We start from the raw sequence: 14520 nt of genomic DNA on the forward strand, positions 1-14520 counted from the left end.
TTAGTAGGGCAGAGCCAAGGAGGAGTGAAGAGTAAGGGTGTGGGAGAAATATATCCTCCAGTGTTATATCCTCCAGTGTTATGTAAGTCTCTGTATGGCCCATGGTAGTCCAACAGACACGCCTGAAGGACCTAGCTTATCTGTTTCAGCTAAACTGTTTTTAGATGAACAAGGCAGTACCGATGATGAGTCTGGCCCTTCACTCACAGAAGGAACTGGCAAGCATCTGTCTTTCTATTTCAGTACCACAGTCACCATTGAAACTAGTGGATCCCTCTTTCTGTGCACCTTGCCCTCCAATCTGGGGATCTTTGATGGAGCCTGTTCCATGGGTTCCATATGTGATGTCTCACCCGACCTGGACTATCTCAGGGAGGGAACGCATTTCCTATGGACATTCCTCTGTGGAGATCTGTCCTTGCACCCATGGGAGTGCCCTCTACTCTCATGGGGAGCCCTCGAGGAAGACTCATTGGACTTCAAGGTTAGAGGCTCTGCTCCAAGGCAAATGCTCGGAGGGGCACTGCTGGTTGGTTGAGGCTGAAGTATATGGTGGTCTCCTGGACCCAGATCAGAGGAGGGCCTCATAACCTCCTCCATCAGAAACTTTCTAAGTCAAAGCGCCTAGGCTTCTTGAGTTCTGGGTAGAAAAGATCACTTTGCAGCAATATGTGCCTCACACAGAAAGTACAGGCACCGCAGATGCTCATCACAGATGGAGAAAGAGCAAAGGGAGGAGAGACAACTCTTGAATTCCAGACTCTGTGTATAATCCCAGAACAGGGAGAACGTCCCCCGACAGGGGGCTGGGCGGAACTACTCTATACTACCTATAAACAATACTAACTACAAACTACTTAAGCTAAGATATTTACAAATATTTTTACTTTACAGTTTGTACACAGAGTGAAGGAGGACATGATTCTGACTAAGCCCAGGCAGCGGGTAAGAAGGAACTGAAAAAGCATTTACCTACACTGTCTCTTAAATGGTCAAGAGCATGGGGAGAACTACTACACATGTGCAGGTCAACGGACACTACTTTGAATAATTTCCAGACTCAAGCGTATGGCATGCATGCATACCCATGTGTGGAATACACATAGGAACCATCACTTGAGGAAGAACTTCTGGTTGTGCTGAAGCATTTCTTTTAGAAGGAAATTAATTCCTGATTTCAAGACTCCATGTGATGGAAAATCCATCACAATGGTCAATAAATTGTCCTAATGGTTAATTACCTGTGATGTGCCTTATGAACATAAGAATGGCCATACTGGGTCAGACCAAAGGTCCATTTAGCCCAGTATCTTGTCTGCTGACAGTGGCCAATGCCAGGTGCCTCAGAGGGAATGAAAAGAACAGGTAATCATCAAGTGATCCATCCCCTGTCACCTATTCCCAGCTTCTGGCAAACAGAGGCTAGGGAAACCATCCATGCCCACCCTGGCTAATAGCCATTGATGGACCTGTCCTCCATGAACTTATGTAGTTCTTTTTAAACCTTGTTATAGTCTTGGCTTTCACAACATCCTCTGGCAAGGAGTTCCAGAGATTGACTGTGTGTTGTGTGAAAAAATACTTCCTTTTGTTTGTTTTAAACCTGCTGCCTATTCATTTCATTTGGTGACCCCTAGTTCTTGTTATGAAAAGTAGTAATAATACATTCTTATTTGTTTTCTCCACACCAGTCGTGATTTTATAGACCTCAATCATATCTCCCCTTAGTCGTCTCTTTTCCAAGATGAAAAGTCCCAGTCTTAGTAATCTCTCCTCAGAAGGCAGCCGTTCCATACCCCTAATCATTTTTGTTGCCCTTTTCTGAACCTTTTCCAATTCCAATATATCCTTTTTTTTTTGAGATGGGGTGACCATATCTGCATGCAGTATTCCAGATGTGGGCATACCATGGATTTATATAGAGTTAATATGATATTTTCTGTCTTATTATCTATCCCTTTCTTAATGATGTTCAGCATTCTGTTCGCTTTTTTGACTGCCACTGCATATTGAGTGGATGTTTTCAGAAAACTATCCACAATGACTCCAAGATCTCTTTCCTGAGTGGTAACAGCTAATTTAGACCCCATCATTTTATATGTATAGTTGGGATTATGTTTTCCAATGTGCATTGCTTTGCATTTACACTGAATTTCATCTGCCATTTTGTTGCCCAGTCACTCAGTTTGGAGAGATCCTTTTGCAGCTCTTCACAGTCTGCTTGGGACTTAACTATCTTGAGTAGTTTTGTATCATGTGCAAATTTTGCTCCCTCACTGTTTACCCCTTTCTCCAGATCATTTATGAATATGTTGAACAGGAGTGGTCCCAGTACAGAGCCCTGGAGAACACCACTATTTAACCTCTCTGCATTCTGAAAACTGACCATTTATTCCTACCCTTTATTTCCTATCTTTTAACCAGTTACCAATCCATGAGAGGACCTTCCCTCTTATCCCATGACTGCTTACTTTGCTTAAGAACCTTGGTGAGAGACCTTGTCAAAGGATTTCTGAAAATCTAAGTACACTATATCCACTGGATCCCCCTTGTCCAAATGCTTGTTGACCCCCCCAAAGAATTCTAGTAGATTGGTGAGATATGAGTTCCCTTTACAAAAACCATGTTGACTTTTCCCCAACAAATTATGTTCATCTGTGTGTCTGGCAATTTTGTTCTTTACTATAGTTTCAACCAGTTTGCCCAGTACTGAAGTCAGGCTTACTGAGCTGTAATTGCCCGGATCACCTCTGGCATCATATTAGCTATCCTCCAGTCATTTGGTACAGAAGCTGATTTAAATGATAAGTTACAAACTACAGTTAGTAGTTCTACAATTTCACATTTGCATTCTTTTAGAACTCTTGGGTGAATACCATCTGGTCCTGGTGACTTATTATTGTTTAGTTTATCAATTTGTTCCAACACCTCCTTTAATGACGCCTCAAGATGGGACAGTTCCTCAGATTTGTCACCAAAAAGACTGGCTTATGTTTGGGAATCTCCCTCACATCCTCAGCCATGAAGGCCGATGCAAAGAATTCATTTCGTTTCTCCGCAATGGCCTTATCATCCTTGAGTGCTCCTTTAGCATCTTGATTGTCCTGTGGTCCCAGTATTATTTATCAGGCTTCAAGCTTCTGATGTACTTATATATTTTTTTTGCTATTACTTTTTGAGTCTTTGGCTAGTTGTTCTTCAAATTCTTTTTTGGTCTTCCAAATTGTATTGTTACACTTCATTTACCAGAGTTTATGCTCCTTTCTATTTTCCTCACTAGAATTTAACTTCCACTTTTTAAAGGATGCCTTTTTGCTTTTCACTGCTTCTTTTACTTTGTTGTTTAGCCATGGTGGCACTTTTTTCCTTCTCTTGCTATGTTTTTTAATTTGGGGTATACATTTAAGTTGAGCCTATATTACGGTGTCTTTAAAATGTTTCCATGAAGTTTGCAGGGATTTCACTTTTGGCACTGTACCTTTTAATTTCTGTTTCACTAACTTCCTCATTTTTGTGTAGTCCCTCTTTCTGAAATTCAATGCTACAGTGTTGGGCTGCTGTGGTGTTTTCCCCTCCACAGGGATGTTAAATTTAATTATATTATGGCCATTAGTACCAAGCAGTCCAGCTATTCACCTCTTGAACAGATCCTGCACTCCACTTAAGACTAAATCAAGAAGTGCCTCTTCTCTTGTGGACCTAGGGGTTATAATGGATGAGAAGCTGGATATGAGTCAATGGTGTGCCCCTGTTGCCAAGAAGCCTAACAGCATTTTGGGCTGTATAAGTAGGAGCATTGCCAGTAGATCGAGGGATGTGATCATTCCCCTCTATTCAGCATTGGTGAGGCCTCATCTGGAGTACTGTGTCCAGTTTTGGGCCCCACACTATAAGAAGGATGTGGAAAAATTGGAAAGCGTCCAGCAGAGGGCAACAAAAATGATTAGGGGCCTGGAGCACATGACTTATGAGGAGAGGCTGAGGGAACTGGGATTATTTAGTCTGCAGAAGAGAAGAATGAGGGGGGATTTGATAGCTGCTTTCAACTACCTGAAAGGGGGTTCCAAAGAGGATGGATCTAGGCTGTTCTCCATGGTAGCAGATAACAGAACAAGAAGTAATGGTCTCAAGTTGCAGTGGGGGAGGTTTAGGTTGGATATTAGGGAAATCTTTTTTACTAGGAGGGTGGTGAAGCACTGGAATGGGTTACCTAGGGAGGTGATGGAATCTCCTTCCTTCGAGGTTTTTAAGGTCAGGCTTGACAAAGCCCTAGCTGGGATGATTTAGTTGTGGATTGGTCCTGCTTTGATCAGGGGGTTGGACTAGATGACCTCCTGAGTTCCCTACCAACCCTGATATTCTATGATTGCTATTAGGATTCTGTGTCAAATTCTAGTGTGCACACTTTGTGGAAACACTGGAGAGATTTTAAAGGAGAGCCATAAATATGATCCACACACTAGAAAACAAGCCTTATGATGTTAAGCTTATAGAGCTCAACTTATTCAGCTTATTGAAGAGCAGGTTGAGAGGTGAGTTGATGACTGTGTATATAGCTTGTTGGGGTTTTCGATCTTGCTGATGAAGCCATAATAAGATCCTATGGTTGGAAGTTGAAGTTAGACAAATTCAACCTTGAAAAAAGGTGCAATTTCCTAGCAGCAAGGATAATTGAACACTGGAACTGAATAATTTCTTAGAGTCTTTAAAATCAGGTTAGATATCTTTATAAAATATATGCTTTAATCACAACTGGCCAGATGTATCCAAGCAGGGGGAGTTCATTTTCCTCTGAAAGATCAGAGATTGTCCACAGCTGGAGATGGGGCACTGAATGGCTGAACCAATGCTTTTAGGTAGTACAGATGTCTGACTGGTGGGTCTTGCTCTCATGGCTCAGGGTCTAACTGATTACCAGATTTGGGTTTGGGAAGGAACTTTTTCACAGATCAGATCAGCAGGGACCTTGGGTTTTTTTTGTTTGTTTTTGATTTACTTCCTCTGCATGGGGCATGAATAACCTGCTAAGATCATCTAGACATCTTCCACCTAGTTGTTTCTCTGTCATTGCAAGGGCCTTGGTGGCACCTGTGTCTTTCCTGTGGTCTGCCTGTGGTACACAATAGTTTAGTCTTCTGAGGATTGAAATGCTTTGGCCTGACTCAAGTTATTGGGATTAATATAGGGATGTCTGGGTGAAATTTAATGTCCTGTTATATACAGAATGTTAAACTCGACCATCCTTCTATGCTTAAAATCTATGAAATTATGAATTATTAGCATAGTGTTAATTAAATTATCAGTGTTCAAAGTGTACGTACTGCGAACTATACTTCACATACTTTGACAGTAGCTACTGAGGGAAAATTAGTGCACAGATAGTCTCCATATGAATATCCATCATATCCTGGGTATCTTCCACCACTGCAGTACAAAATACAAAAAAAGATATAGAATGTTCTGTTGATATTACACTGCTCTCTACAGCTATAAATGCATTCAGTCTAAATAAAAAGAGTGATATATAAACCTATGTTTAGAACGATAAGACGACAATTTATTCTCACCTGTAAATACATCTTCTCATAACATAAATGTCCACCAATCCAGAGTCACTTACTGACTAAAGTCTGCCCCTCAGAAACAATTGGAAACATCTCTGCTGAAATGTATTTCACTGGGAGCAGTGACCATGTTAAAATATTAGCTATTTATGTGACACCATATTCAAATATTAGTCACGCAGTCAGGATAAATATACATTCCATTCTCATATTCATAGGGCCAGAACTTAGCTGCTGTGAACTGGTGCAGGTCCCAATTGAGCTATACCAATCTATATTATGTGCTGATCTGGCCCAAATTGTCTTCACTACTGGGGAACTGGTTTACAGTAGTGCAGAAAAAAGGGGCATTGAAACTATTTTCAGAAACATGTCAGTTTAGACAGGCTCTTTGTCAACGAATACATTAGAAGCAAGAGGAAGACCAAGGACATGATAGACCTGCTACTCAATGGGGTGTGGGGGGAAGACAATAACAGAAAATGTGGAAATGGAGAAGTACTAAATGACTTTTTTGTTTCAGTTTTCACCAAAAAGGTTAGTAGATATTGGATGTCTAACATAGTTTATGCCAGTGAAAATGAGGTGGGATCTGAGGCTAAAATAGGGAAAGAACAAATAAAAAATTACTTAGACAAATTAGATGTCTTCAAGTCAGCAGGGCCTGATGAAATACATCCTAGAATATTCAAGGAGCTGACAGGAGATATCTGAGCCATTAGTGACTAGCTTACTTAGAAAACTCATGGCAGACGCAGTGTTCCCTCTAAGCTGTGCGACTGCGCAGCCACACAGCAATCCATCAAGTGCCGCGCACTAGATTATTGCAGCTGCATAACAGGGTTGCCAGGTGTCTGGTTTTCAGCCAGAACACCCGGTCAGAAAGGGACCCTGGTGGCTCTGGTCAGCACCATTGACTGGGCTGCTAAAAGTCTGGTTGGTGGTGCAGTGGGGATGGTAGGCTCCTTGCCCAGCTCCGTGCGGCTCCCAGGAAGCAGTCAGCATGTCCCTCCAACTCCTGGCAGAGGGGCAGCCATGGGGGCTCCACACGCTGCAACTGCCCTGAGCGCCAGCTCCGCAGCTCCCCTTGGCCACAGTTCAAACTACAAAGCAATTTATGAAGTGATCAATCCCATTGTTCAGTCCATTTCTAGCAGTCAGAGGTTTTGGGACACCCAGAGCATATGGTTGCATCCCTGACCACCTGAGCTCATAGCCACTGATGGACTTCTCCACCATGAACTTATGTAATTCTTTTTTTAACCCACTTATGCTTTTGGCCTTTGCAACATTCTCTGTCAATGAGTTTCACAGGTTGACTGTGCGTTATATGAAGAAGTGCTTCTTTATGTTTGTTTTAAACCTGCTGTCTATTAATTTCATTGGGTGACCCCTGGTTCATGTGTTCTGTGAAGGGTTAAACAACATTTCCCTTATTTATTTTGTCCTCACCATTCATGATTTTATAGACCTCTGTGATAGTCCCCCTTAGTTGTCTCTTTTTTAAGTTAACCCATCCCAATCTTTCTAATCTTCCCTCATATGGAAGCTGTCCCATACCCTTAATCATTTTTGTTGCCATTCTTTGTACTTTTTCCAATTCTAACATATCTTTTCTGAGATGGAGTGACCAGAACTACAAGTGGTATTCAAGGTGACAGTGTACTACAGACTTATAAAGAGGTATTATGATATTTTCTCACTTATTATCTATCATTTTCCTAATGGTTCCTAAATTTCTATTAGCTTTTTTGACTGCTGCTACACATGAAACAGATGCTTTCAGAGAACTATCCATGATGATTCCAAGATCTCTTTCTTGAGTGGTAACAGCTAATTTAGATCCCAACATTTTGTATGTACGGTTGGAATGATATTTTCCAGTATTTATTACTTTGCATTTATCAGCATTGAATTTCATATGCCATTTTGTTGCCCAGTCACCCAGTTTTGTGAGATCCCTTTGTAAATCTCCACAGTCAGCTTGTTTCTTAACTATCTTGAGCAGTTTTGTATTATCTGCAAACTTTGCCACCTCACTGTTTATCCGTTTTCCCAGCTTATTTATGAATGAACAACACTGGTCCCTGCACAGATCCTTGGGTGACCTCGTTATTAACCTCTCTCCACTGTGAAAACTAACTGTTTATTCCTACCCTTTATTTCCTATTTTTTAACTAGTTACTGATCCATAAGAAGACCTTCCCTCTTATCCCATGATTCCTTACTTTGCTTAAGTGTCTTTAGTGGGGACATTGTCAAAAGCTTTCTGAAAGCAAAAGTATGCTATATCCACTAGATCATTTTTGTTTGTTGACCCCCTCAAATAATTCTAATAGCCAGCTGAGGAATGATTTCCCTTTACAAAAAACATGTTGACTCTTCCCCAATAAATCGTGTTCATCTATGTGTCTGATAATTCTATTCTTTACTCTAGGTTCAACCAATTTGCCTGGTACTGAAGTTAGGCTTACAAGCCTGTAATTGCCAGGATTACCCATAGGCCTTTTAAAAAAAAATTGGCGTTACATTAGCTATCCTCCAGTTGTCTGATACAGAGGCTGAATTAAGCAATAGATTATACACCACAATTAATTCTGCAATTTCATATTTGAGTTCCTTCAGAACTCTTGGATGAATCTCATCTGTTCTTGTGATTTATTACTGTTTATTGATTTGTTCTAAAACCTTCTCAACTGACACAGCTCCTCAGATTTGTCACCTAAAAAGAATGGCTCAGGTGTGAGAATAATAAAATCATAGGACTGGAAGGGACCTCGAGAGGTCATCTAGTCCAGTCCCCCACACTCAAGGCAAGACTAAGTATTACCTAGACCATTCTTGATAGGGGTTTATCTAACCTGCTCTTAAAAATCTCTAATGATAGAGATTCCACAACCTCCCTGACAATTTATTCCAGGGCTTAACGACCCTAACAGTTAGTTTTTCCTGATGTCCAACCTATACCTCCCTTGCTGCAATTGCTTTTTGTCCTAACCTCAGAGGTTAAGAACAACAATATTTCTCCCTCCTCCTTGTAACCACCTTTTATGTACTTGAAAACTGTTATGTCCCCTCTCACTCTTCTCTTTTCCAGACTAAACAAACCCAATTTTTTCCATCTTCCCTCATAGGTCATGTTTTTGAGACCTTTAATCATTTTTGTTGCTCTTCTCTGGACTTTCTCCAATTTGTTCACATCTTTCCTGAAATGTGGCACCCAGAACTGGACACAATACTCCAGTTGAGGCCTAATCAGCGCAGAGTAGAGCAGAAGAATTACTTCTCGTGTCTTGCTTACAACACTCCTGCTAATATATCCCAGAATGATGTTTGCTTTTTTGCAACAGTGTTACACTGTTGAGGCATATTTAGCTTATGGTCCACTGTGACCCCCCCAGATCTTTTTCCACAGTACTCCTTCCTAAGCAGTCATTTCCCATTTTGTATGGGAATCTCCATCACATCCTCTGAAGTGAAGACTGATGCAATGAATTAACTTCTCTGCAACAGCCTCATCTTCCTTGAGTGCTGTTTTAGTACCTCAATTGTCCAGTGGCCCCATTGACTGTTTGGCAGACTTCTTGCTTCTGATGTACTTTAAAAAATTGCTATTAATTTGTGTCTTTTTCTAATTACTCTTCATATTCTTTTTTTGCCTGCCTAATTCTTTTACACTTGATTTGCTGGAGTTTATGCTCCTTTCTATTTTCCTCAGTCGGATTTGACTTCCACTTTTTTTACTCTAATTGGCTCTTTTACTCTGCTTAACCAGGGTGGCATTTTTTGGTCCTCTGTTTTTGTTTGTTTTCATTTTGTATATACATTTAATTTGAGCCTCTGTTATGGTGTTTTTTTTTAAAAGTTTCTATGAAGTCTGAAGTCATTTCACTCCTGTTACTGTTCCTTTTAATTTATGTTTAACTAGCTTCCTTATTTTTCTGTAGTTCCTCTTTCTGAAGTTAAATGCTACTGTGGTAGACTTTTTTTGGTATTTCTGCCACATCCAAGGTTGTTAAATATAATTACATTATAGTCACCCATTGACAAGCAGTTCAGATAGATTCACCTCTTGGGCCCGGTCCTGTGTGCCACTCAGGACTACATAAAGAATTGCCTCTTTATTGTTGGTTAGAGGATTAGTTGGTCCCAGAAGCAGTCATTTATGGTGTCCAGCAATTTTATCTTTGCATCCCATCCCGGGGTGATATGGAGCCAATCAATATGCAGAGAGTTGAAATCCCCCCTTAATACTGAGTTTTCTATTTTTGTAGCCTCTCTAATCTCCCTGAGCATTTCACAATCTCCGTTACCATCCTGGTCAGGTGGCTGATAGTATAGTAGTAGGAATGTACTCTTATTATTCAAGGATGAAATTTCTATCCATAGAGATTCTACGGTACTGTTTGATTTAAACACTTATAAAGTTTGTCAATATTTAGTTTTCTACCTTCATGTGATGTAATTGAATGGGATTCTTTTTCACCTGTTTCTCTTCAGTTCCTACCTATATTTTATCAATGTCTATCCTCTCCTCTTCACTCGGATATAGAGAATCCCTGTTAATTGATTCTCCACTAAGGGATATCTCTGTCTGAATCTTGTAATCCTCTTCCTCAATCAGCTTTCCCTTAGCTCTTAGTTTAAAAACTCCTCTATGACCTTTTTAATTTTACATGCCAGCAGTCTGTATCCATTTTGGATTAGGTGGAGCCCATCCTTCCTGTATAGTCTCCTTCTTTCCCAAAAGGTTACCCAGTTCCTAATAAACTTGAAACCCTCCTCCCTACACCATAGTCTCATGCACTGAGACCCTGCCATTCTGCCTAACTGGCCCTACATGTGGAACTAGAAGCCCTACCTTCCCTATGTCACTAGTACATACATGGGCCATGCGTACCAGCTCCTCTCCAGCACTGCACATGAGTTTGTCTAGATGTCTTGAGAGATTCTCAGCCTTACCACAGCTCCTACAGGAACTAAAAAGAGTGTGTGTGGGTGTGATTAAGGTGATGCACTCAGATTGTAAGCACCTCAGATTGTAAGCACTTGCATATACTGATTCAAAATCAACATACAAAGAAAAGCCTTGTCGAAGGGTTGGAAAAAACTTTGGTCTAATAGGGTCCCACAAGACTGATGGGTGACTCCAGGTGTGTTTAAATCTGTTTATTTTTATTATGCTTTCTCTGTAATGCTTTTACCTTATGTGACGGGGCAAGGCCAGAAGGCTATAGAAAAGTAGTGGGAGATAGATATATTAGCTCCAGGCTAAACAAATCCCTGGTACCAGGATAAGTGAAATGGCAGCTGCTCCAGGTCAATTAAGACACCTGGGGCCAATTAAGAACTTTCCAGAAGGCAGGGAGAAGGCTAGGTTGATTGGGACACCTGAAGCCAATCACGGCTGGCTGAAACTAGTTAAAAGCCTCCCAGTTAGTCAGGTGGGGGTGCATGTCAGGAGCTGTGGGAGGAAGTTGCGCTGTTGGAGAGGCTGAGTAGTACACACCATATCAGGCACAAGAAAGGAGGCCCTTAGGTAAGGGTGAAGTAGAGCTTGAGGAAGTGAGAGCTGCTGTGGGGGAAGTAGCCCAGGGAATTGTACATGTCATGTTTTTAAAAGGTCAGCTACCATAGCTGATACTATTAGGGTCCCTGGGCTGGAGCCTGGAGTAGAGTGGAGTAGCCCCCACTTTGCCTCCTGATTAATCACTGAGACTGGGAGACAATAGAGACTGTGCAAGGAAGGATAACTTCTCCTCACCTCCCTCGCTGGCATATGATGCAAATGGCTCAGTAGACTGTGACCCTTGTCTCTAGAGGAGGGTCACAGTGAGCCTCTGAGGCTAGCGAAATACGCCAGGAAACGCGGGACCCACGGAGGCAAGGACAGAGCTTTGTCACATTTAAGAATAAATGTACTTGCTTAAAAAGAACTGTGTGGTTACTTGTAACTGCTGACAATATACCGTTCATACCCCTCAGATAGAAAGGAAAGCATAGGTGCTGGCCGTTAGGCAGACTGGCTTGCTAGGGATATCGCAGTGTAAGGCAGGGAGCTTTGTAGCCTTAAAATCCCCAGTAGGAGGGAGAGACACATGGGTCTCCACCCAAGAAAGGTGGTGGCTGGAAGCCAGAAACTTTAAGTGGGTGCCCTCAAGGAACCACTCATAAGCAGGAATATCGAGTAGTAGTAGAGAGGTTATATAACCTCTGTACTTGGCACTGGGGCAACTGGAATATTTTGTCCAGTTCTGGTGCCCACAATTCAAGAAGGCTGTTGAAAATTAGAGAGGACTCAGACAAGAATTAGGAAAATAATTAAAGGATTGGAAAACATGTTTATATTGAAAGACTGAAGGAGCTCAATCCCTCAAAGACAAGATTATGGGTTTACTTTTATCAGAGGCTATAAGTACCTATATTAGAAACTGAAATTTTAAAATAGGAGGCTCTTCAATCTAGCTGTAAAAGATTCAGTGGCTAGAAGCTGAATTTAGACAAATTTAGACTAGAAATAAGGCATATATTTATAACCAACTTACCATAAATTGTGGTGGATTCTCTATTTTAAAATCAAGACTGGATGTTTTTCTGAAAGATATGCTCTAGTCCAAAAAGGAATTAATTCAGGTAAATCCTGTGTCCGGAGTCATGCAAGTCAGACAAGATGACGACAATGGGTGCTTCTGGATTTAAAAATCTATGGATGTTTGTACAGTTTCTAGAATAAACTGAGATTTTCCAAAGCAAGTGAGAGACTATCAAACTCCCCACGCTCTTAGAGTACACCTACACAGTAATTAGACTTCAGCTGACACAGGTTTGCAGGGCTTAGGCTGAGGGACTATTAAATTGCAATGTAGATGTTCCAGCTCAGGCTGCAGTCTGAGGTCTGAGATCCTCTCACCTCGCAGGGTCCTAGAGCCTGGGCTCCAGTCCAAGCCAAGAAAACTACACTGGAATTAAGCAGTTCCGCAGCCCAAGCCCCATGAGCCCAAGTCGCTGGCATGGGCTAACCATGAGTTTTTAATTGCAGTGTAGACATACACTTTGGGTGCAGAAGCAAGCGAAAACCCAGTACTGAAATGGTCAGCTGGGTTACACCGGAAAATAAGGGATACTTTTTGGGGATATTTTTTCTAGTTTCCAAACAGAATCTTGCAAAATATCTTTAAAATCCTAATTAATAAGTGTAAATCACAGTATTTACATATTTTTACAGATTAAGATAAAAGTCTTACACAATTAATTCCGTGTGGTCAAAATGTACCCGGTGCTGAAGAAAATTTTCAACATAGCTTAAAAAAAATCCAATAACCTGATCCAAAAGGTGAGTAATTGTTATTAGGTCCCTTTCTGTCCAGATCTCTAATCCAACCAGTATAATATGAAGACCAAATGGACGGTACATCTAAAAACATAATATTAAGTATTAAAAAGAAGTCATCTACATGTAAAACTTTGAAGCTATTATCCTTAATAGATCCACATTGTTGGTGTCCCTCCCCATGTGTATTTCTGTTGGCATCATCAGTAGCTGCAGGACTCAATTTAAAATCACAATGTTAAAGGGAGGCTTATGGATTTGAAAATCTTATTTCTGGCTGGAAAAACGTTTACATATCATAATTACAAACAACACTTGTAACTACAAAAGCTGAAATAACTTAGAACAATATCTGCTTTTTCATTTCTTTACTTTGTGCATTTGACAGTATTTTGTGTACAGCTTTTCTGTTCTGTCGATGGTCACTTGTACTTTCTGCCTCATGCACGAACATACCATCACTTTCATGCACTGTTCGGGGAATGGGGGGGGATGGGCTTCACTCACGTGCATATTGTTTAACTGGAACTGAAGAGAGGGTTTACCATTAACAAAATTATGTTGTAGAGAACAATCCAACAATAAGTTGGCAGGAGGCTAAACTCGTGGTGGCTTGATATACTCATGGCAGCTCTATGCTAGACGTGCTCCATTGGCACAGCTGCACTGATGCAGCTGCACTGCGGTAGTGCATCTGGTGAAGCTGCTCTATGCTGATGGCGGGGCACTCTCCTGTCGCCATAATTATTCCACCTCCGTGAGAGGCAGAAGCAATGTCAGTGGGAGAGCATCTCCCACCGACATAGTGCCGGTGTGGATAGCTCTTAGGTTGCTGTAACTTGAGTCTTTTTCACACCCTTGAATGACGTAAGTTAGATTGACTTAAGCTGTCGTGTAGACCTGCCCTCAGACTTTAAGGCCAGAAGGGACCGTTATGGTCATCTAGTCTGATCTCCTGCACATTGCAGGCAACAGAAGCCCACCCACCCACTCCTACCATAGGCTCATAATGTCTGGCTGAGTTACCAAAGTCCTCAAACCGCGATTTAAAGACTACAGAGAATTCACTATTTACTCTAGTTCAAACCAGCAAGTGACCTATGCCCCACGCTGCACAGAAAGGCAAAATCCTGTCAGCACCTCTGCTAATCTATCATGGGGGAAAATTTCTTCCCGTCCCCAAACATGGTAATCAGTTGGACACTGAGGAAGTGAGCAAGACCCACTGGCAAGACACCTGGGAAAGAATTCTCTATAGTAACTCAGACTCCTCTCCATCTAGTGTCCCATAGAATCACAGAATCGTAGGACTGGAAGGGACCTAGAGAATTTATCTAGTCCAGTCCCCTGAACTTATGGCAGGACTAAGTATTATCTAGAGCATCCTTGACAGGTGTTTGTCTAACCTGCTCTTAAAAACCTCCAATGATGGAGATTCCACAACCTCCTTAGGCAATTTATTCCAGTGTTTAACTACCCTGACAGGCAGAAAGTTTTTCCTAATGTTCAACCTAAACCACCCTTGCTGCAACTGAAGCCCATTGCTTCTTGTCCTATTAATGAGAACAATTTATCTCCTTCCTCCCTGTAACAATCTTTCATGTACTTTTATGTCCCCACTCAGTG

General features: G+C 41.4%; 1 protein-coding gene across 8 annotated transcripts in view; it reads right to left on the reverse strand.

Moving 5' to 3' along the window:
• The window catches only part of LOC140907619 (disintegrin and metalloproteinase domain-containing protein 9), a 65144-nt gene that overhangs the window by 20538 nt on the left and 30086 nt on the right, over positions 1-14520 (reverse strand). For 4 of the 8 annotated variants that reach the window (XR_013635516.1, XR_013635521.1, XR_013635517.1 and 1 more), the window contains 2 exons: positions 12809-12978; positions 5343-5424 (listed from right to left, as the gene is read on the reverse strand). Coding sequence is in view for 4 of the 8 variants with exons in the window: in XM_078851947.1 (XP_078708073.1) it covers positions 5343-5424; positions 12809-12978 (252 nt within the window). In the remaining 4 variants the exon portion in view is untranslated. Of the gene's footprint in view, positions 1-5325; positions 5425-12808; positions 13423-14520 lie in introns of those variants that run through there. The other 4 variants (XR_013635518.1, XM_078851948.1, XM_078851950.1 and 1 more) reach the window with 3 other exon arrangements.

Source organism: Lepidochelys kempii, chromosome 1 (genome assembly GCF_965140285.1).
Source record: "Lepidochelys kempii isolate rLepKem1 chromosome 1, rLepKem1.hap1, whole genome shotgun sequence".
Classification (NCBI taxonomy): Eukaryota; Metazoa; Chordata; order Testudines; family Cheloniidae; genus Lepidochelys; species Lepidochelys kempii.